This window comes from Etheostoma cragini, chromosome 16 (genome assembly GCF_013103735.1).
Source record: "Etheostoma cragini isolate CJK2018 chromosome 16, CSU_Ecrag_1.0, whole genome shotgun sequence".
Taxonomy (NCBI): domain Eukaryota; kingdom Metazoa; phylum Chordata; class Actinopteri; order Perciformes; family Percidae; genus Etheostoma; species Etheostoma cragini.
In genome coordinates, this window is record NC_048422.1 from 853,154 (window position 1) to 877,284 (window position 24,131).

Sequence of the window (24,131 nt, forward strand, 5' to 3'; positions counted from 1 at the left end):
GGCTGTCATACTGTCACGTCTGGACATTTCCTAGAACACATGCAAAACGGACACGGACACAGCCTACTGCCAAGGTCAGTCCTCCTGGTCCTCGCTGTCCTGCCGCGCGTCTGTCCTCTTCTCTTTGTGACAGGAGAAAATCCGCCGCATCTCCTCTTCGTACCTGACGAAATTCTCCCCGAAGCGAGCCCAGGCTTTCAGGGGCACGGTGATGGTGTTCCTGTACGGCTGGCGCACCTCGCTAATTTTTAAAAAGACACCGTAGCGGTTGGACCCGACGTCGAAGTAAAACCTCTTATTGTCCACACGGAAGGACGCAGCCTCGGGAAGCTCGGGGTTGTCGTCCTGGTTCCTGGACCCGGTTCGGCCGCGGTCGTCGCTCTCCTCGTCGCCGTAGTCTTCGATAAGCTGCGACAGCGCGTCCCGGAACTCGATGAGCCCCTGGGCGGGCAGCACTATGGTCTGCTCGATGCCCTGGCCGTAGTAGCCTATGGTGCCGTGTCCTTTGCTGACAGTCTGCCGTATGCGGAGGAACCGGCCCCGCTGGTTCTCCTTCAGGTCTAGGAAGTACTTCCTGTTGTCTCTCTCGATAAACTCGCTCTTGAGGACGCGGTGGGCATGGTCGTCGGACACCGCGGAGCCGTCTGGAGACAGCCCCGCGTGCGGCTCCTGTGCTCTCCGGCGGGAGTCGCGCGCGCGGCCCTGGCCGTTGCTGCTGCTGTGCTCGTCGAGCTGCGGAGGAGCGAGGCCCCCCCGCAGTCCAATCCGGGCGTAATAATCGATGAAGTCTCCCAGGCAGTAGCGGAGCGCGGGGGCCATCGACATAGACAGCGTCAGCTTGCTCTTCCTGATGTTGTCGTGCCGGCCTCTTCCGATCCACACCTCGGCTATTTTTAGGAAGCGTCCGCGGATACTCTGCTTCACATCCAGGTAGAAGCGTTTCTTCTGGATGTCGACGCGTTTGGAGGCCAACTCCTGGATGTCACTGCCCGGCTGCTGCTGCTGCTGCTGGGATCCGGTCTGGACATATTGCTGGGGATATGTGGGTCTCGGTAAAGAATCTGATGCAATCTTACCCCTGCCTCTTTCCATCCCTCTGCAACATCCATCAGCCATCATGATTTATATTCCACCACTAGACAACACAAGACAAAGCGATCCCCCCCATCCCACTGGTGAGACTAATTGACGAATAAAGCGGGCTCATTCATCAGCTGGGCTGGCGCTACAAACAAGTTAGCGAGACGCCCCGAATGACCTAAAAATGGCAGCTTGGAGTCACCAGCTGATCGACTTTACTGTGTCCCGAATAAAAGGTCAAGCTCGCCTATTTAGCCCTTTCCTCTGCAAACTTCCATCACCCCACTTGCCTTAAAGCTAGCCCTTTCACTGAGGGAGGCGGCCAACCTGAAATGGGAGAAGGAAGGAGTCCAATACTACATGAACCCGATGAACCCATTCACCCCCTCCCCGTCCTGAGAATACCTCCGTTCAAGAGACACGTGGTCCACAGCGGCGGTGGGAGCTGTAGTTCTCACTGCTCGCTCGCTCTCGCTCTCTCTCTCACACACACACACACACTCGCGCGCGCGCACACGCACACTAGCTGCATCGACATCAACCGCACACCGATTCATGAGGAGGAGGTGCAGCGGGGTGTATTAAGGGTGATTGGGACAGTCTGGTGCTAAACCCACCAGACTCCATTTAAAAAAGCAATACTTTTAGCTCGTAGAGCCAACATGTTTTCACATGTAAATCGGTAAGCTATGTGTTTATTTTAACCAAAACTAGAGTTGTGATGAATGGAAAGTGGAAAGATAACCGAAAACGACTTTTCATAGTTTTATTTTGTTTCTGTCAAGTTTGAATGAAGTATGTTTTACTGTGCTAAAATTATTTTTTATTTACATGGAGTCTGGTTTGTTTAGCGAACGCATTTTCTAACGTGGCCGGTTAGCTCAGTTGGTTAGAGCGTGGTGCTAATAACGCCAAGGTCGCGGGTTCGATCCCCGTACTGGCCATATATATTTGGGGTGGCAGTGTAATTATTAAATATATTTATTGAATTAATTCGCAGTCATTTGCAACTTGATAAGCGTACAAAGTTAAAAAGGTGTACCAAATCAGATATATACTCCTCCAGCTATACTGAATACTGACAATCTTGAAGACAAATATCCCTAGATTCAGATAAAATAGTTTGTTGTGCTTGGTCTCATAACTCAGAAAACAATTCACAGGGCTGCAACTAACGATCCTTTTTATCCAGATTGTTTTCTGGATTAATATACGAGTTGATTGGTCTCTAAATTGTCAGAAAACGGTGAGAAAGAACCAAGATGACATCCTCCCGTCTTGTTTCGTCCCCAACTCAAAGATATTGACTTTACTGTCACATAGGAGAGAAGAAACTAAAAAATATTCAGATTTAACAAGCTTACATCAGAGAAGTTGGGTTTATTGTTCATAGAAAATGACTCAAACAGTTGTCGATTTATATAATAGTTGACAACTAATTGAGTCATCTTGGCAGTTCTACATAACAGGTAGTCTATTTAAAATGTAATAAATTCCTAATAGTTTGGCATTAATTAAGACTTAGTGGATCATAACTGAGATATTACAGAATTCTCATACTACTACTACACAAGTCTGAAGTACTTTACTGCCATTTACATTAGAAAACCTAGTAGAACTTTGAATTCCACGAATTAAACATTTTCATTGCATTTAGCATATTCAGCATGTAGTTTCAAATCTTTACAAACCCAGTATTGGCACAAACTGCTAGTAATCATTAAATAATATACCAGAAATGATACATTTAGACTGTAATGGGATTGTCTCTGTTGTTATAGTAGTGTCTCTGTGCTCGGTGTGTGTCCTAATGTGTGTCTATGCACTTTGAGCTGTCTCCTGTACATGCTACCTGTGTTATGTTCCTCTCATGCCATCAACCCGCCAGCTGTCCTCATCTGGAACACTGGTTGTGTCATTTCACTTGTCTTTGTTCATGTGTTCTAGTTGTACTTGTGTGTTGTATTGTTGTGTAGTTTATCTGATGTTTGTAATGTTCCAGGGGACTACAGATGAAGATTAGCCTGCATGGCTAAATCTGGCACATTTACATGGTTGATGTGCATTCTTCCTTTTAAATAAAGAAATCTAACAATCTATCTGACTTAGTACCCGTTAAAGGTGCACTATGAGTTCCTGCATGCTGACCTCTGCTAGTGGATCAAGGAGAGAGGTATACCATTTGAGATGAAAATGAAATCCCGCTGAAACCATGCAGGAACTCACAGTGAACCTTTAGATTAGAAAGTAGAAATGTTAAATCGAAATAGAAGAGTCATCTATTCTTGCTTTTTTCTGGTGGGAAAATCCTTCCATATTCTTTTGTAAGAAAATGTACAAAAGTCTAAAGCACAATAATGCCAGCTGACAACATATTAGTTAAAACATTTATTTCATATTGATAATGATCAGCATATACAGCGTTCAAACATTAGGAAACCGTTAACCTTAGCCGGCAGGTAAGGAAACGCTCGACCTCTCCAGCAGTTCCCATTGAAACCTCGCTTTTAAAAACAAGTCACACAACATCCAGTCCGCAATACTCCTTCTCTTCCATCTCGCACAACGCTTGTTTTATCCAATGGATGTGTTTATACTATGAAGATGTTGGAGACGTTGTAGTATAAAAAGACAAAACTTTGCGGGCAAGCAGATTTTCTTCCTTAATGTGTCATTTCTGTACATTATGCCCAAAGCTTTGCAGTCAGAGACATTAGGCCATAGGTCAGACTCCCAACAATCACAGAAGGATTGATGACATTGTCAAAGCACTTTCCAAGAACTGCATCAAGCTGATGTAGGTCAGCGGTAGGGCTGGGTACCCCATTCAATCCGAACGGCCTCTGAAAGTATCCAGTATTGAAAAACGTAGTATATCCATGTGTTCCTCAGTGACTGCGCCGAGTAAAGAACCGCAGCGGTTTAACATCACGTTTTAACATCGTGAGGTGAGAAGAAATGACGAGCTAATGCTTGCTCTGACAGGCTGGGGTGAGAGAGAACTGTGGGTATTGTAGGAACACTGGGACCGCTGCTTACGGTTTGGGGGAAACCTTTTGCTTCTATAAATGAAATGAACCTAAAATGATACACAATACAAACTGAACCTCACTCAGATATGCATAGGAATTCTCCATTTCCTTCTTTTTTTTGACATTCAAGAGGCAGTTAAAGATATCTTTCATCATGTACGTGTAAGTGTGAACTTCTTTAACTAGATAACATTCATGTGCAGTGTATATACTCAAACTAAAAACATAAGTCCATGTCCATTAAAAGACTGGAACATCTCTGCTGAGGTCCAATCCCTCCACCAGAGGGCGCTACAGTAAGAGACCCGCCAACAAATCCAAGGCTACATTTTTACTGCCATGTTTTGGCCTAAAAACAGATCGATTGCTACGTTCACGCCTCGCGTCGACAATACCAAGGCGTTGCCAAGCCCTTAAAAAGGAGAAATTTGGAAACACTGCTGCCCCCGTTTTGGTTTGCTAACTCCTGGGTTATGTAGACGGATACAATCTTAAAACGGCGTCTGAAAATGAAAGCGTAGCGGCGTAGATGGTGCCACAGACTCCCAGTGTCCTGCCATAGCACCCATCCATCCTCAAACTATGGTCCACACCACACAGAAATGGGACAGTTACAGTACAGACATGTGTCGAGTGTGATCTGGGGCATATTTCACCACAAAGATGTGGCTGTGTCAGTCATTCCCCATGTGAGTGCAAAGCTAGCAAACTACAGCTATGAGCTCTAATTCCCATCGCGGACTAGTCTCCAGAAGCATCCTCAACTATCTTTACTTGGCTAAGTACTACATTAGGGCTGCTCAAGTATATCATTTTGGTAAATATGGAAATTGTGAGCGTTGAACATGACTGGAAAGAAACTGCAATTATTAGACTTGAAAAGTCCAAACACCTTCAACTGTGAAATTTCCCTTCATCTTTCTCTTCTTTTTCATTCAAAACAAAAGAAAAAGCAAGAGTTTTGTATAAAAGGTAAAGTACAATTCAATACTTTTCATTCCTATTGCTAGACAGAATCTGTGACCTATCATAGGATGTCCCAATAAGCGGGTTAAAAAATTGAATATCGTCCTTATTTGATACTTGTTTTTGCTCAGATAATAGAGCTGCACATCATTTTTGTTGTGTTTACAAAAATAACTAAGTAAACTAAGCAACTAAATATGTCTTAAGCCTAATAGGTCTTAATACATTTACCTTTATACAGGAGGTGCGTCTTTCCTTTCAAGACCATAAACTGGTCTCTTAAGGGTCCCAACAAACCCCCAACCAAAGAGTTCCCCGCTGGACAACCAAAACTAACCTTAGTGACGCCTCCTGGGCTTAAGAGTACATTTTAGATTTTCTTTCTGTGTTTACCGATGTCGACTCCAGGGAGGGTAAGGGTTAACAGCCTGAGAGCCTAAGACGGGTGGAGAATTAGAGAAATCCGCTTCTGTAAGGAACGGGTGACTATGACTAAGGCCGACTTTTTTACTTGTTGCCAAGGGATGGCAAGCTAGGAGACACTTTCTGGACAGACACTGGTGATTGGCCGCTTCCTGTTGGTCTCAAAGTGCCGGCATCCAGGCAGTCTGGCGGTGCGTTTGTGGCGCAGTGTGTGTGTGGTTAAAGGCAGCGATCACTACAAGCTGGTGTACATGATCAGAGTACGGTAATCAAGGTAAATGCAGCTCCCCGAAAAGATAAAAAAAGACCAAATGTCTCCCATCCGAATCCTGTGTTCAGGACATCCCTAGACCTAATAAGTCCCCATCTAAGCTGTGGCCCACATCCAACATGAGCACAGGTATTACCAGGAGAACTAACACCGTGTGGCTGTTCAGAGGCTTTAAACAAAAAAAAAGGCACCAAATCATTCCCATGGATGACAAGTTACTGGGGCCGGTAGCCCCCCAGCTGAGGCATGTAGCTGGAGAGCGGCGCCGGCGCCGGCAGCCAATCAGCCGCCTGGCCATCTACAGGCGTCGCGTGCTCAGAGTCCTCTCCCAGAGGACAGAAGTCCAGAGGCTCCAGCAGCTCCTGCTGCTCCGCGATGCCAGCGGAGTCGGCGCTGTCTGTGAAGCGGGGCTGTCGGGGGGGAAAACGCTTGGACTGTCTGCTGCCCTCCTGCAGCAACATGTCTTGGTTCTCCTCGGAGTCCAGAAGGGGCTGCGTGGACTCGGACCGGGAGAAAAAAGCCTGCTGCGGCGGGGCGTTGGGGGTCTGACCCTTGTAGCCGCTGGAGGCCGCCACCACCGAGGAGTACTGGACGGTGCTGGCCGTGGTGTCGGCCATGTCGCCGCCCTCGTCGCTGTCGGACACGCTCTGGCGCGGCGAGGACATGCAGGAGGAGCCGCCGATGCCGCTGCTGTGCTCCTCCGACAGATACTTGTCCTTCTTCAGAGGCAGACCGGCCTTGTCCTCCTCGAACACACACTTCCCATCACCCACGTCCACGTCGAGCACGCTGATGCCCGACAGACCGCTGTCCTTCTGTGTCTCTGCCTGTAGAGGAGGACAAGTTCCAAAGAAAGTGAGAATTAGGGGCAAAATATCCAAAATGCAATAACGTTAAATATCGCAATAACGATTTAAAGTGTACTCAGTTCTGCTGCTTTCAGTATTCAGCTAACATACACTCGAATGGCTTGTTGATTTTAAAACAAATTAGAGGAAATCCTTTAAATCACTCTTTTATGGAACACCAATTTGAATATAAAAAAGGTGAAAAGTAAATTATAAAAAATCTCTTGGTGTCTTTTGCGCGATATGTTGCAGCCTTTTGCATTTTGTTTATTGCTCCAGTTAATATCATGATGACAATAACAAAATTGGAATGGGACTAAGAATAAATAGGACTGGAGAGTGAAAGATGGAATCCAAGGCCTGTACACGCTAATAGAAAGAGCAGTGATGGTGGGGTGAAGTCAACCTGACCACTAACTTAAAATATTATAATTATTTTTGTCTTCTTGATATAATGATCTCATGTTAGACATGTTAGAGATGTGCATAGCTAGACTAATTCACAAATGCATATTCATCTGGAAGCCTTCCATACCCTAGAAGTCTGACACCATCTCACTGCTAATGTTAAAGACTCATAATATGTCAAGACGGGGGCTCTTGCAGAGGCTTTGGACTGCTGCAACTCCCCTACGGAGTGGTTTAGAGAGGTCGCAGTGGTCAGCTGCAGTAATGAAAAGAAGGCTGGAGCCGGAGAAATGTGCTTTCTACAGGTTATACTGTTATAGTATAGTAGATTTACAGAATAATAACTACAGTACATTGCAACGGTTTTTGTTTGAAACTATGTGTTTGGTTTGTCAGGCCAGGACCTGTCCTGGCAAAAAGGTTGTAGTCAACCCACAGGATGTATGGCTGAAATGTCCCAAATGTCATCTGTGCTAGTTCAAAAGAAGTGCTCACTTTCAAAGGGTACTCAGGCGACCAGTTACCGATGGTGCTCTCTCCAGGGTCTGGAATCGGAGGCCAAAAGTTCTCCTTGATCCTGTAACAGGGAAAACACTGGGGGTTATGTTTCTGCTTGGAAACGCCCAAAGTTAATAATACCAATAAATAATACCACTATAACAACTTAATTCACACACATGTGACTGAGCAGGTTTTTTTGGGGGGGGGGGGGGGACTACTCACCACTGTCCTTAGTCTCACTGTGGACAGTCTTCTGGCTTAAGGTCGGGTAGGCTCTAAATCACGGGTCATTTTTATGCAAAAAAGGGTCTTTTTTATTACCTACTAATATTGTATCATATACATATTAAACTGGACCTACAATTAAGTGTGGGGCAGTCTAAAGCCTTAAGCTTTTAGGGTGCATACAATACCAAGCTATACTTATACATGTATCCGGGGTTACATTCAACAGTTAAAATGGTTTTCTAAAAGCAATAGATAAATACATATTTTTAAATTTGACAATTAACTGTACAGCCAAATCGGAAATCGTTACAGGTCGACTGCTTCAACAGCAACAGTGTGGGTGTTTAAGTTCAACTTACACGTCTTTTTTGTAGACACAGAGCAGCATGGTCATGACAACAATGAACAGGAAGCACATGCTCACACCGACCACAATGAACTCCATCTCTCCTGGGGCTGGAGGGAAACACAGAGGACATTCAGAGACATTCCCCCTACCAAGCTGGGTACAGAGGGGAAACGGCATGTCAATATACTTCAACCACAGCAGTTAAGCTGCTGTTAAGTTGCTGTGATGCATGCCAATGAATCAAGTCAATCTACATGAGTATTAACACACTCCCTGGCTTATTCAAAGTCCATATGAAGACCTGCCATTCCACAGTTTCTGCATGTTTCCCCAAGACTTTTGAAGACCATTATGAATGAAATTTAAGACCTTTATCACATCAACTAAGCCCTAAATTCAACCTGCACTTTCCCATAGCTGAAGAATAGAATCAGTTTTATGTCTATGGTTCAATCTGAAAGAGACCAAGACCACGAAAGCTGACTGACTGCTATATAACAGTTATGTTGGTCTCATTCGTAGTCCAAATACAGCTAATTGTATCAGCCAAAGAAAGCACTACAACACCATGGAATAAAAAAAGAGCATTAGATGTAGAGTGGCATGAATGCAAGAAAATTAGGACCAGTTTATAATTATTTAAGACCTAGAAAACAATCCTTAAAATACAAATTCAAGACATTTAAAGACCTAAATAGACCCGGCGGAAACCCTGCGTTCAGTGGATGTTTCAGATCCATCTTCTTAAAGTTCTAAAAAGGATCAACAGTGACATCTGGGCAATATAGAGAACATCATATATTACAATATCCTTTACCAAATACATAAATGTTGATATTGCGGCAATATTGTAGGGTTGACTTTTGGTGCTTTCACAAAACAATCTTCACAAAGAGATTTGACATAATTTATCACCAATAATGTGGATAAATTAACAAACGCACTGAAAAACTAACAAATTAACAAACGGTTCCTCATTTCATGCTTCTATGTGCACTGCAGGCATCAGATTTGAACCGCCAACGCTACAGAACAAGCAGTACGTTAAAGAAGGTCTCTATTATATTATCGATCTATTATATCTATAAGGTTTTGGATGTTACAGATCAGTGCTGGCATTAGATTTTCTCGCTTGAAGTACAGGGTCGTAAAACACCCGTCAGGCTAGCCTATTGTTACCCATCATTTTTATTTTTAATGACAAAGGATAACTACTTTTTTTGTCAACCCTTTGTTCCTATATTTTTGCATCTAGGTGACTGATGGGAACAATAATCTCTGACGTGGATCTAGTATTAAGAGAGATCAAACGATACACAACCCTACTCATTTATGATTCTTCTTCTTAATACATGATTTATCCAAAAATGTTTTTAGCCAACATAGCCGTGTTGTAGTTTTCGATACGCAGTATTAGTATGCTGGTCCAAGCTTAATTGTGACTTTTGTGTGTATGCTTTGCAAGGAAAAGCAGAAATTGATTTTGGGACATTTGTTAAAAAAAGCTGTAACACTTTCCCCTCACCATATATCAGAGTGGTGAATGAGTGATTAAAGCTGGTGACTGAGCCTCCAATGGTTGAAGCCTTGATCCAAGTGTCATACTTGGTGTTGCCGGACAATGACTTCAGAGTGTACGAGGTGGTGTTAGCTGGCACTGTTATTTCTGCAAAAAAACACAACCAAACATCAGCCGCTATGATGGCAGGGGTTGGGTTACTGTCAGAAAACGCCAGCTGGAAGTGTAAAAATGTCAGGATACCATGTGACCGCGACGTACCATGTGTTTCACTTCCACTTGTGTAGAAGATGGTGTAGTTTGTGATGAAGCCTCGTCGACTGCCTTGAGGAATCTCGGTCCACACCAGCAGGGCCTGGTTCCGTCCTGGTTTGTCTTGCAATCTGACAACGGGGCGTTCAGACGGCGCTGCAACCACAACAGAAACATCATGTATGCTCATCATGCAACGGTGGGATTCAATACAGACAGACTTTGGTTCGGTGCATGAATTTACACGGAGAGTACAAAGAAAAAACAAGAAAAAAAACTTGCGTGCAAATTAATTAATGTAATGTGGAACTACTGTTAGATACGCGCCGGCCTCTTTAAGGTCGCAAGTTTGGGAAAACTTGGCTTTCCCAGTAAGTTCCAATAGTACATGTGATAGAGGGGTGGAGAAGACTGATGGGCCTGGCTGGGAGAAGCTTTCTGCGGTGCCAAATGGCCGGGAGACGGCGTGATAACGTTGCATTAATCAGGTGATTTATGTTTGTCTTCACAGAAAACAGATATTCTTTATGTTCAATACCGTTATTGTTTGTTTTTTATTCTACCAGTGTAACATATATTTTATTATGTTTTAACTGCTGTATACTACTATCCCTGTTGAGATGTCATGATTTCTATCTCTGCTTATCAGTCTGGCCTAGGTTAAACTCTCAAACAATGAACGCCACAGAACTTTCTTTTATTATCCAGGTTGACAGTCAGTTATAACAGTAAAAGAACACTAATAAACTACGTTAACATACATTTTCTTTTGGGCACCCAGATAGCTCAGTTGGTAGAGCGGGTGCCCATGTATGGAGGTTTACTCCTCGACGCAGCCGGCCCGGGTTCGAGTCCAGCCTGCGGCCCTTTGCTGCATGTCACTCCCCCTCTCTCTCCCCTTTCACAACTTCAGCTGTCCTGTCCATTAAAGGCCTAAAATGCCCAAAAAAATAATCTTAAAAAAAAATACATTTTCCTTTAAGTCCGCCCCCACCGAAAAAACAACAACTCTCCGCTTTCCATTGCCTTGTATTGCAACACCTGTCACTAAGCTAACGTTACGTCCAACGTTACTTGAGTAAGCTTAACTAACAGACATAAATTTATCCTAAAACTGACATTTGGATTTTAAATTTGGTAACAATGCTTGCCACAAACGTCGGCCGTATTGTTAGCTTCTGTCAGGATCCCACAGTCTCCCCATTCTCTCTTCTTTTCTCCGCTAATTGTTTTCAGGTTTTCAGGTCAGCAGCTTATAAATGAAAACTTCAGTTCTGGGTTCTTTACATTGTTGGTGGTGAATATCACCACACAGCGGCTTTTAGGCAATTTTTCTGTTGTTTGCTAGCAGAAGAAATTGATGTGGAGGAAACCTTCACGCCAATGGGAGGATAATAGTCAATGGTGAGCGGAGAGTTTCCCCACGCCACAGTGGGCTTGGCTTGAATATGACTACTCGCATGGCAAGACCTTCGTCCACCGCACTGTGGAGGAGGGTCTGTCTAGTCTACACCGCATTCTGGTAAAGGGAGAAAAACGTGTTCTGGTTTATCGGCAATTCTTTAAAGCAATCACAATAATCTGTGTGGCGCTAAGCTCCGGAGCCATGGTGCCCCTGCTAAATAGTCTCATGAAGAAACTTTTTCAAGAGAAAAGAGAGACATCCGTAAGGAGTTTCCGGTGGCGCCGGAGCAATCTGGGAAGTGAACCTTGTGGATATCGACCAGAGTGCATCAGAAAAATGTTGCTGCAGCCAGAAGTCACTGTTGTACAGTGTACAGTCAACAGAGTTCATTTGTGGCGAGGACAGTTTAAAAAACACCACTTCTCATTCAATTTATTTGTCATGTGAAATCACAAAAAAATACATAGATACAATGGAAAATTAACTTGAAGACACACACATAAGAAACAAATGAGCTGCTGATTGTGCTGTCTCTCAGACATTATAAAAGAATCACTGCAGGTTTCTGGAAATAGTTTTTTTTATAATCCAATTTTGGTCTGCTTTCAATATTTACAAGACCTGCCTACAATGAGTCACTGATATCTTACCTCCTTGCTCCAGATAGGCTTCTTTGCTTGCTGGCTTCCCAACCCATCCCTTGTATATTGGATACACCGATACTTTGTAGCAAACAAACTTCTCAAGGGGGCCTAGGTTTGATATGAAGATCAAGAGTTGAAATGTTAGTACAGAATAAAGCCTGTGGGCTCTTAAAAATGAAGTACTTGGAGTAAAGCAGAGAATCAGTAAAGTTATATTTCACCCAAATCTATCGATAGACTATGAGAGACCCTGTAGGCTTGAAAGGTGGCTGTAACAAGTTTGCAGTAAGTTTACTCGTTCAGCTGCTGTCACCATGACTTTTTGGACAAAAAGAAGAGGAAATGCAGTGCAGACCTTTCTAATAAATCTGCACTTAAGCTGCATTACCACAATAAAAATGAATGCAGATTTGCTGACTGATGGATCACACAACATGAGCAGGTTTGAGTCTGAGTCTGTTCATTGATTTTCATACTGGAGGTAAATATGTAGAAACCAAAGTTCCCCGTACCACTGGCTGCAATACAACCCCAAAGCATGACTGATCCCCCCCCCATGCTTAACAGTTGGACAGAGGTTCTTTTCCTTAAATTCAGGTCCCTTTCTTCTCCAAACGTACCTCTGCTCATTGTAAATGAACATCATTATGTTCATTTACAAACTTCAAACGCTGATTTTTGTGGTGAGAACGTAGAAGAGGTTTTCTTCTGAGGACTCTTCCATGAAGACCATATTTGTAAAAGTATCTCTTTATAGTGGAATGGTGTACCAACTCCAGTGTCTGCAGGTCTTTCTGGATGGATCAGATCAGTCAGGGCATTTAAAACCTTAAGACTGACATCAGCTGGTCTTTTCAGACAATGACCAAGAACAATCCATGACACTGTCAGGTCTCAGCTTTCCAAAGGGGGAGGGGAATGCTAGAAACTCTGCGGGGGACCCAAACTTTTGCAGACGCCATTTTGGGTTTTCTGTAATTTTGAAAGTGTAAATGATGGAAATAAAATCTAACTCTTTGTGACATATTATACAAATGTCTAATCTGTCATTTGATACCTTTTGGAGATTTTTCCGTCTTTTCTTGGCTTCTTTATGGACATTCACACACATTTTTACCTGGGGTGCCCAAACTTTTGAACCCCACTGTAAACAGCTTTTCACAGCCTTTGTCTTTCTGGTGAAATATCCCTTTACTGGCAAACTCCACTTTGTCAAATTGTTTAGAGGAAGAAGCTTACCTTTAATGGCAGTGCTTCTGGTATTTCTCTTCTCCTTCTGCCAGTCTGTCTGACCTTCGCTGACCCACTCCACCACGTACTCTGACAACTCTGTACTGATGGGGGGTTTCCACTCCAACCACAGTTGGCCACTATGGGGCCACACCTTCAGCTCTTCAACTGGGGGGCGCTCTGACACACACACACAGAGAGAGAGCGCGAGAGAGAGAGAACAGTGTCAGCAGTGACTAGCACCACAGTAAAATGCAAAGAGCAAGAGAAAATGTAATAACTAGCGGTGTTGCGTAACAGCGTGTGTCCACATGATAAGTTTACTGTAAATGTATGTGATTAGACCAGACGCAGCAGCACACCACGGCCCAGCCAGCTGCGGTGAGACAAACAGCTGGAGAGCCTGCTCTGGTATGTTGTGGTTGGCTTTGTGAGTCAGCGGAAGTGTGAGGAAACAGCAGCCATATGTTGCAGCAGCATATCATTCTGTTTCATGCCTGACGTTTGGATCAGCATACACTGAACACAAAATACACATGCAGTATTTAAAAAAATAAATAAAACATCTAAGACACAGACTAACACATTTGGAGAAATGTGAGAAAGACTGTAATTTGTGTGCATTTAAGAAGTCTTAGATCTTTTACTTTAACTTTTGAAAAGTGGGAGCGTAAAACTAAAGGGTTTCGTTGTATTTCTGTTCCGTACAATCACACACACACACTCATCTCCTGTTATCACTGTAATGTCCACTTGAAAACAAAAGACAAAAGTCAAACATTTAACAAATTTAAATAAAAAATTAATTAATTTAATTAAAAAAAAAAAAGACTATAGTCCAGTTTAAAGGCTACATCAATTTAGAGTACTAGAGTATTTTTGTCTTGTTCATTAATATGATTGTTGCATCTACATTACTGCAAGTCTCCTCCTCATCAGTGTATGTTCATATTATGTTTATACTGCTGGGACGGGGTCTTCTTTAAGTCCAGATATTGACATTAAATTAAAAAAAATTAACATCACCCTCCTCACGGACAACTTCACAAAAAAGAGCTGCTACCACTAGAAGAAGTACTTGGGGATGCAGGGGGAGCCAGCAAGGCCTGGCATTAGTGCTGGATATGCATAGTGTAGCAGCATACCTTCCCTGCTATAATACACACAAGACAAAATATCACATTTAGCGGTTTAGATTATACACCTAAAGTGATGGTTTGGAGTAATTTCACCCTGAATTACTTACCTCAGTTATAAGTTGTCTCTTGCTAGTTGTAATACAGCACTTACTTTTGACAAATAAGTTCAATTATGAATATGTTTTTTGTATCCGTTCTTGTTGTTGTAGTTTGTGGTAATACTGCCGGTATCAGCAGAGAGCAGAAGCCAGCAGACAAATGTTATTTAAACAAACTCCTGGTGTACTTACAAACCTCCCAATCCAGTGGATTGGGAGGTTTGGGATTTCAGTCGTACGGGTGTCAAAATAAATTTCTCTCAGGACCACACTGGAAAATATGAATCACATTAAGCCCTAAAAAAGTCAGCCTTCATAGAAAAAAGCCCCCTAAAAGATCGGTCAAAGCAACAAAAAAGTCAGAAAAGGGGAAACAAATTGTCAAAAAAGGGTCAGCAAAAGTGACAAAAAACCTCAGAAAAGGTGATAAAAACTAGGTGGGCCAAAATGTAATGAGAAAATAAATGAACATGCGTGCAGGTCTAAGTCTGCGAGGGGCCGGATTTTGGCCGCGGGTTCTGAGTTTGACACGTGTGTTTTAGAGTGTGACCGTGGACACCTACCACGTGCTTTCTCTGAGATGACTAACGATGCCTCCGCAGATTTCCCCACAGAGTTGGTAGCAGTGACGATCGCTTGGACAGATTTCTGGTCAGCCAGGTGAATCTGTTTGAGATCAGTGATCGTCCGCTGGCTGGATCTGGGAATACTGTCCCACTCCAAACTTCTGTTCTTGACTTTTTCCTTTGGGTCTTGAATCTTTATGTCAAACTTTATTATCCTGCCGTTGGCAAGCACAGGATCCTAGCAGGACAAAGTCACACACTGCATGTTACCCTTCAGCATCACGTCAGAAAAACAGACAACTAGAGTGTAAACAGTGTAGACAGTGTTTTCCCTGGCTTTGTGTGCCTATTTGGCAGCGGGTTGATGCTGCTAGAGTGCAAAAACATCCTACTTAAGAAAAGGATACTATTGTACGCGTGTGTATTCAGCCCTTGGAATGATAAAAACATATTCATAGGATAAGGCGGGCCCACAGTTGGCAAGTCCTCATTCCTTTGCTCGACAGGAACCTATTGTCCTCCCGATAAACAACACATTCAATCAAAACAGTGAACGGAGGATCTGCTGAACTCGAGATGTGTGTCTATGTAAATTTGAAATGCAAAAACTCAATCTGAATTCTGAGGACTGACCATTGAATTATAGAAATACAAATACAGTTTCAATTTTATAACATTTGGTTTTTCAAATGTTTTTTGAGGATTGCAAGAATTGTGCCAAATTTATGAAATACTGTTAGTACATTATTAAAGGGTTACTAGCATTTCTTCTAACCTGGATCCGATTTGAAACGCCACCACCACAGAACAAGCAGTATTTTAGAAAAAGACGCTATTCGGCAAAGGTTTGTGTGTTACAGAGTGCAGTCATTAGATTTTCTCCCTTGATGGACAGGGTCGTAAAACATCTGTCATAATAATAACCCGCACTTTCAACGCATGAATTACTTGTCCTAACATGGTATTGTTTTATGTGATTTATGTTTGCCAATACAAACCGTAGTATTAGTATCATTAGATGCAACAGTTTGTGTTAAATTAAATGTGATCCAGGAATTTACCTTGCAAATAAAGTGGACTCGTCGTTCACTCGCGCTGTCACCCTCAGCAATAATTCTCCATAAATCTGGTATACTTGCTGGTCCTAAGACAAAAGAGAGAAAAGGAAACTAAATATTTTAGTTGACCAAAATAACCGAACGGAACCACACACCACTGTTCTGTTTGTGCACAGGACAGGGGAAAGGCCACAGATGTGTAAAGACAAAGGCAGTGGGAGTATAGACGCTCCTTAAGGAATTGTCGATGTCCTAATCGCAACAATTCACTCAAATTAAATTAATTGCTAATTAATTGCTTTCATTGTTAAAGAATTCTACCAAAAAAAACCATTTAACTTTATTGCAACACAAACACAGAAGAAATTGCAACTTCAGGCAGAACATACATTACTTTTTTTTTTGTCTTTTCATCAATTTTAACAAGTGCGTGTGGTGGTCAAACACTGAAGTCAGTCTATTAAACTCACGGGCCTCTGGTGTTCTCTTGGTAGCGGTGGTACTCCAGGTGCTCCAGTAAAGGCCCTGCCTGGCATTTTTGCAGGACACCTGGGTTTCATACACTTGGTATGGCTGAAGACCTTGGAGTCTGAATGACTTTATGTCCGTTGCAGTGTCCCTGGGAGGCACCTAAAAGGACAATAAACACACTTTTATTAATTTTGTCTACTAGGGCAGCCAGATAGCTCAGATGGTAGAGCGGCCGTCCATATATAGAGGTTTATTCCTCGACGCAGCGGGTCCAGGTTTGACTCTGACCTGCAGCCCTTTGCTGCATGTCATTCCCCCCCTCTCTCCCCTTTTATGTCTTTTGCTGTCCTGTCAAAAGAAAATGCTGAAAATTCCCTAAAAATTTCAAAAAAAACAACAACAATTGGATAAGACAAGCAGCAGACTTGTCGGTTGACCAGGCTGACACACCACACCACAATTTGTACCAGACACACAAATGAAGATAAAGACTGACATTAACGGTAAGGCTCTATAGATTTCAGACAGGGTTGATGTGGGGACACCTGTGGTTACTGCTGGTGCTAAGAATACAGGTCCCTGGAGGCAGTCTACGTCTGAACTTACACAGCTGGTTTACCCAAGTGCAGAGGAGGACAAACGGGCTCTACAGCGATGACGGGGTTCTTTGAGGCTGTACTTTAAGCTAAATTCTCAAAGCATCTTACTTTCGCCTGTTAGCATGGTAACATTAGCTAGTCTTTCTTCTTTTGGTGAAAAGCCGAACTGGTATAAGTTGGTATTACATTTTAAATAAATCACATCAATTCAAACATTTGGCCCTAGCAAGAAACAAGCCGGTCTTTTATGTCACCGACTGTGCTTTTGTGCACTTCTTTTTCTTTTAAGTGTCAGCAAAAACACATTTGTCTACAGTGCAGCAGCGGAAGTATCTGTGTTTTTCAATGAGCATGTTTAAAATGTCTTTAAAGAAACTAAATACCAGCTAGCATTTTCATTTCTTTTTGACTTTTTATGACCAAGAAGGCGGAGAGCATGTTGACATATCTACCCCACTGTATTTCATGTTAACTGTATTGTCTACCCTTGTTGTGCTGTGAGAAGTGTTTTACTAGAGGATCACAGTGTTTTTATCCTGTCTGTCTATGTGATCACTGCTGTGCAGTGTAGGTTTTTTTCTTCTTCAAATAAATCAAACACACTATGATAAAATACTGCAAGTGTAGAGTGAGAAAAACATACTTACATAAGTCCAATTTTGAGTCCCATTTTGGCGATATCTTATTTGATAGGTTAATTTCACACGTTCTTTAGGAATGAGATGAGTCCAGTTTATCAGAAGTGAAGTGGGAAAACTCTTCTCTGAAAAGACTTTGACGTCCGATGGAGGGTCTGGTTTCACTGCAGCAAAAGACACAACAAGCGGTCAAGACTATGCAAGATGGTGTTCACTGAACATGTCATGTCATTAGACAGAAACGTAATGTGACCATACCGTCGCACACCTGGTGCACACAAAACTCAAACTAAATAAAATGCCATGTTACTTCACGTTATGTGCCACCCATTACATCTATGTTACCGATTAAAAACAAATACATTTTCCCCTCAATCGGGGTCAGCGGAGCGTTGACGATAGACCCAGCCCGCTGTTCAGCTCATTCGTGGTTAACTCCGCCTCGATGTTACCCGGATATAATCCGTTTTTGAAACTGCATGTAAACGCACTTACTGTGCAAACCATTATCACATAACATTCCAACATTTAACTTACCAAACCATCCGGAATCTTCTTTCAGATGCTCAGATTCTATTTTTCCCAGTTTATTGTGTGCCTCCACCCACACCTCCAGCGTCATATGATGGGGGAAAGTGTCCCCTAACTTCACATTGGCTCTGTTTGTCTGTGTTGTCTCATTATAGATCTGCATGCTGTTGACAAAAGATCAAAATTCTCTTTAGGGGAACATTAACAACAGGCCTACATAATGATACAAATGCAAATACAAAATGATTTCACTTTTCTTTTTTATATATTCCAACTTTACAACCCTTTCACTACATACTATAAGAATAATAATACTAATAAAGAATAATTAAAAGGCTTAACATAATCTTTTTAAATTTGACTGCAAGAGACAATTTAATTGTTAATTACAATTTTTCTGATTAATGATTCAACATAATTTGGAGTTGTTCTAGCTGTAGTCCCGGTGTCTGAACAGGGCAAGTATTCCCCAGTTTAACTGGCGCGAGTGCCCTTACTCACCTTATAAATACAAAAAACAGACTTTTGTTCTGTGCCAACCCGTTTTGCGGTGTTACTGAATTCTTAATAAAAAAACACAAACACCACTAAATGTTGGGTTTAAATGGGTTGTAACTCACGTTAATGAGATTCTAACGGGTATAAATTACCAAAATTGTATTAGTAATGTGTTATATTACTGTGTTGCAGCAAAAAGGAATACACTACTGTAATTGCATTACTTTTGTAATTAGATACTCCCAACGCTGTGAATGTATATAAATATATCCAAGATACGTGTTGATCACGTAATACACCAGCTGAATTAGGGTACAGTGGTAGTCACCACTAGCTGGCAGGGCAAGCAGGTATGACAAAGTGTTACTTTTTAAAACTGCTAAATAAAGTTGTTCTTATAAACCACCTCCAGATGTGCTCTGATTGGCAGATGATTGTCTTGCTAATCCAATCAGAGTGTTTTTACACCTGCGTTAAGATGTGTTTTTCTCAGTTACAGATCACATGCTGTTACCAGTTGCAGACAAAGTCAGATATACTTATGTTTATTAAGCTGCAAAGATGAATCGATTAGTATTCAATTAATCTCCAACTACTTTGATAATTGATTAGTCTGTTGAAAAAGTCTGAGTAATTTCTTTACAAAAAAGATGAGTTTCTAGTTTCTTCCCTCTGTGACAGTAAACTGAAAACCTTTGAGTTGTGGAAAAAGCAAGACATTTGAGGACATCATCTTGGGCTTTTTCTGACATTTTATAGACCAAACAACAAATTATTTAAGCATAACTTATGTATCACTGATAGATACAGTACATATACTAACTCCAATTTGAATCCAGTAGGAAAGTGTTACAGAAATGTAAAAATGCCTTTTCTAGTGTGTTTGAAAGAGACTGCACAGAGATGTATACATTCAAAGTCAGAAACTACAAATGATAAGCCATGAAAAATCGACAAGTCCTCAAAACCAGCTTTAAAACACCTTGAGATTAACAAAAAATTTCAAGTACGTTAGCAGCTTGACTTGATTCCAACATGCTGGAATGTACCAAAACCAAAAGTGTTTCTAGAGTTTTCAGATGACAATGCTGTGATGCAAAACCACTGAGGTGTATACTCACAAGAGGACTGCAGCATACAGAGTGTACGATGTGGGGACTGCAGCAGTCTGACGTCCTACCAGCTGCCACTTACAGCTGAAATTTGTAGAGATGTACTGTTGCTGCTGAACTGCCTCACATGACAGATTCTCAGGCTTGCCCGGAACATCTGACAATGGGACAAACAACACAAAAAGATCTTATTATCAAACACAAAGAGCCCTGAAAGTGAGAAGAACTTATTGTTTTGTGGTTTTAATTTTTCTGCTGGCCAATGAGACATTTGAGGGGCTTGGGACGCTCAGCAACTCACTAAAAACTGTCAAACATGTTTTCAAAGCTCTGCTTTAGTGACCTGGGCTTGGGCCTTGTCTGTGGGCTACGTAGCGCCCCAAAACACAAACCGGGTTGGGATAAAGTTCCTTTGAGATTTACAAAATTAGCTTGGAGCATTGTTCTCATCTTTATTGGTTTGTTTATTGTTTCACCAGAAGGAAGTGAGTCATCTTGAATTACATGCATTCATTAATTTTACAAAAACATGTTTGAGAACTTTAGGATGCATAGTTTGCACCCATATCCAAAATGGTACATTTTAGAGACTGATATTGCAATTAGGTTTGGGTGTGGCACGTTGGCTCTATCGGGACCCCCATTTAGTTTAAGCCTTCCAACGTATTTTTGCCGCCCTTGGAAAAGGTCTGTGGAGGCAGAACTCAAGGAAACATCCTTATCCTGGCAGGAAGCAGACACCCAACACCCAAACATCTTGAGAGAGTTCCTGAGTGACCTATGCTCCCCAGACTGCAAAACAGAAATGATGTTTCCTGGAAACTGTCTGCTGAAGACGTCTAACTGAATCTCTTCTGTTATCTTATTTGTTAGCTCCTCAGTTAGGGCTGCACGATATGAGGAAAATACCGGGGTGCGATATCGATAACATTGTTGAATATCGTGATAGTGATGTTACTTGCGAGAACATTTTTATTAAAGCATACTCAGTTCTGCATATCAGCTGCTTTCAGCATTCTACAACAAATTGCTTGGATTAAAAAAAAATTTGAAAATTGTAAATGTATTTCCAACATTCTTTTCTTAAACAAATTGAACATTGATTATAAAAGACACCACTAAAAAGAATGACAGTTACATTTAAAAGAGCATTTTTCAACTGATAATTTTTTTTCAACCAACACAAAGAATGTGTCTTTGGCAACATCGCCACTCTTTTATGATGCGTTTATTGCGCCAGTTGATACTGCGATGACGATAAATGTGGTGTAATGAGGTGTCACTAGTTTATTAACTGGTGGAAAATCTTCTTCATAGTGGCAACCCTACTGTGAGCCCAAAACAAAACTGACGGGTTTGTCTTATTTCCCAGCATACCCAGAGGTTATGTGCAAAAGCACTGAAAAAGTGAGTTGTTGATGATAAGTCCCCTTTAAAGAAATACATGTGGTTCAAAGCAAACAATAAAAAACACTTACAGCCTTTTTGGAGGTAGATCCCATGCACTAATTTGCCATTGTTCTGAAAGAAGAGGACGTCCTTTTTGCATTGGCAAAATAACCATTCACTTTCTTCCCTGGTGATGGCGACAGTGACGTTGAGGGCTGATTCGTTGATCTTGGTGTACTGTTCCACGGGTACAGTTGTCTCGAAGAGAATCCAGTAGAGGTCATCTGCTGTAACTTCCGACGTGTTGATGATCACGCACGTAGCCGTGAAGTTAGTCCCCACCTCTAGCACGGGAGACTGCGGGACTATCGCCAAATATGAGTCAGCTTCTGAAGACCAACAAAACAAGAAACTTCAATTCTCAGAATCAAACTCACACTAGTGGTACAACTGTAAACTTTATTGATACATGCAACCGATTACAGCACAACAAAAGGTACAATTTGACCTCTGCTAGGGTTGGGCAACGTATTGATATTATATTGCTATTGTGATACGAGACCAGATATCCTCGGGGTTTTCCCTGCCATTATAAGGTGTGGGTGTAGCACCCGAGCCTTTTTGGGCAGCAGCTTAGCCAAATGAATGTGACTTAATTACTTTTTTAAGATCTAACAATTGCAGTTTGTCCCCAATTGATTTCTTATGCACGTTTTGTCTCTAAGCTTTTTTAAATTTGTTATTTATTTATGATTTGCTCTAGCTTTTCCAATGTTTTAGACAAAGATTTGGTGATAACGGTCCAAAAAGATGTGAAAATAAGACAAACAAATGACCAAAAAGAAACGTAAAAACCCACAGAGAGACAAAAAGCAATTTCTGGGTGAAATTGCTTTTTTTTTTTTCATTGAAGAATGTCACATTTTCTTGAAGGACAACCCCTAAACCATCTGCCAAATATGCGCACCTAAGTCTTCTCCAAAGCCAGGGAATACACTGGATTTTTACGCCGTGATATCTTGTGTTGCCCATTTCCTGGTTTTAAAGGCTGCCTTACGGTAAAATTGTCATTTTCTAAACTTTCCAGACGGTTCCATTTCAAATGCCTTTACCCACTTAGTCACTATGTCCACATTACCTATCATTATTTATCGCAAATCTCATTGTGTCAATATTTTGTGAAAGCACCAATAATCAACACTACAATATCGTTGCAATATGGACATCGCAGTATTAGATGAAAAAATATTGTGATATTTCTTTAATCCCATTGTAAGCAATAGGAGCAGTGGGCTGCTATAAAGCGCCTGTAGCTGCCAGCAGAGACAGTTGCATTATTTAAGTTTAGTTTAATTTAATAAGAAATCATGTTTGAATGTACCATAGTATATTTGGTTTTTCTCTGCATTTTTTGTTTCTTGCTTTGAAGTGTGTGCGTGCTGGCCTGTTTATGTGGGTATATATAGCGGAACTATTGTGCGGCGATTTTGATTGTTCCAGATGTCTAATTGCGTTGCACCAGCAACGGTGAAGGCAGTGCATACCAAGTTAGCTTTGGCTTGTTGAGGTGTTTGCAATGGCTTCTTAAGTTTGAGGGACACGCTGGAGAGAAGTTTGTTACCGGGTTTTTACTCCCCTATAGTTAACGCGGCCAATGAGGTATGTGTAGTATTTCTTGTGTGTAAATTGTCAGTGTTACGTATTTATTCATGTGTTCCCTGTGAGAATATAATTGTGTATTTATTTGATTTCTATATTATGTGTTTAGTTCTCACGGCAAGTTTGATGACATCCACGAAGACCAATAAAGCCCGTACATAAGAACGCCTTGTGTCCGTGTCTGTTAACTGGAGGGAGCTACAGCGCCCATAGAACAGCTTCTGTTCTGTGTCAGCAAGCCAGCGCGCGCAACACAAGAGCTACTGGAACTGAAGCATCTAAATGGAATGCAGCCATTACTCATGTTATTAGTACCGCCTGTTTCTTCCTGCTGGGAAGTAAAAAGGACTGTGGGAAAGATCTACTGCACACATCGTTGCAAAAGGCTTAAATGCAGTCTTGTTTAAAAGTACTTGAAAGCAATACTGGGGTAAAAGTACAAGTATCTACCAGAAAATGACTTAGGTAGAAGTCTCCATTCAGAAGAGTATCTGATATTTACTGTACTTAAGTATAAGAAGTCATTTTCTGATATGTACAGGTTTAAAAAGAAATCTTCATCCCCACTGTCATCGGGGGTGCCATCATCAACAAACAGACATTAGGTCACCAAAACGGAGCGTGCATTATCTTGGCAATCCAGGAGCAATGATTCACCAAACCTGCTTTTTTCAAGTGGAACACATTTCTTCTGATTTTATTTTGTAGTTTGGAGTAATTAAGATGCTTAGGGGAAATGCAATGGAGTAAAAGTAAAAGTTTCTGGAAACATAAATGAGAAAGTAGAGTACAGATATGTAAAGATTCTATTTAAGTACAGTAGTGAAGTATTTGTACTTTGTTACATTACAACACTGTTTAAATGTGTAAAAAGGGTACTGACCAACTCTGGCAGGTAGAGCAGAGCCAAGGAAAGCTAAGGCCAACAGCTGGAGCGCTCGGCCAGACCCCATGATGACGCCTACCTAGGAACAGGAAAACCAACATGTAAAACTGGAAAGGCTAGTTCCATCTGACGCATTAACGTTGCAGACCTACAAACAGGGTTCAAAATGTGCCACTCATGAGACCACTCTATAATTTACAGATAGAGCAGGTCTAGACACTCTATAATTTACAGATAGAGCAGGTCTAGACCCCTCTATAATTTACAGATAGAGCAGGTCTAGACACTCTATAATTTACAGATAGAGCAGGTCTAGACCACTCTATAATTT

General features: G+C 41.8%; 2 protein-coding genes and 1 non-coding gene across 4 annotated transcripts in view; 1 reads left to right on the forward strand and 2 right to left on the reverse strand.

The window, feature by feature from the left end:
- Positions 1–23: 23 nt before the first annotated feature.
- On the reverse strand, positions 24–1,470 carry purg (purine-rich element binding protein G). The gene has a single exon (XM_034896434.1). It carries the CDS (start codon positions 1,117–1,119, stop codon positions 76–78), a length of 1,044 nt encoding a protein of 347 aa, XP_034752325.1. The 5' UTR covers positions 1,120–1,470; the 3' UTR covers positions 24–75.
- Positions 1,471–1,950: 480 nt separating this feature from the next.
- Positions 1,951–2,024, forward strand: trnai-aau. The gene has a single exon. It is a non-coding gene; the product is annotated as a tRNA-Ile (tRNA).
- Positions 2,025–5,588: 3,564 nt separating this feature from the next.
- Positions 5,589–24,131, reverse strand: part of il6st (interleukin 6 signal transducer) — a 19,827-nt gene continuing 1,284 nt past the window's right edge. The window contains exons 2-16 of one of the 2 annotated variants that reach the window (XM_034896425.1): positions 23,798–23,879; positions 21,345–21,644; positions 19,876–20,023; positions 18,263–18,420; positions 17,735–17,889; positions 16,488–16,647; positions 16,021–16,103; positions 14,957–15,197; positions 13,166–13,336; positions 11,933–12,034; positions 9,887–10,033; positions 9,632–9,772; positions 8,117–8,213; positions 7,524–7,605; positions 5,589–6,599 (exon numbers count right to left, since the gene is read on the reverse strand). In XM_034896425.1, coding sequence (XP_034752316.1) covers positions 5,988–6,599; positions 7,524–7,605; positions 8,117–8,213; positions 9,632–9,772; positions 9,887–10,033; positions 11,933–12,034; positions 13,166–13,336; positions 14,957–15,197; positions 16,021–16,103; positions 16,488–16,647; positions 17,735–17,889; positions 18,263–18,420; positions 19,876–20,023; positions 21,345–21,644; positions 23,798–23,867 — 2,667 coding nt within the window. In that variant the 5' untranslated portion in view covers positions 23,868–23,879 and the 3' untranslated portion in view covers positions 5,589–5,987. Of the gene's footprint in view, positions 6,600–7,523; positions 7,606–8,116; positions 8,214–9,631; positions 9,773–9,886; positions 10,034–11,932; positions 12,035–13,165; positions 13,343–14,956; positions 15,198–16,020; positions 16,104–16,487; positions 16,648–17,734; positions 17,890–18,262; positions 18,421–19,875; positions 20,024–21,344; positions 21,645–23,797; positions 23,880–24,131 lie in introns of both variants that reach the window. The other variant, XM_034896424.1, reaches the window with a different exon arrangement.

What these genes read in the sequence shown, in the direction of transcription:
- purg (XM_034896434.1), bottom strand. Translation starts at nt 1,119, where the DNA reads ATGATGGCTGATGGATGTTGCAGAGGGATGGAAAGAGGCAGGGGTAAG.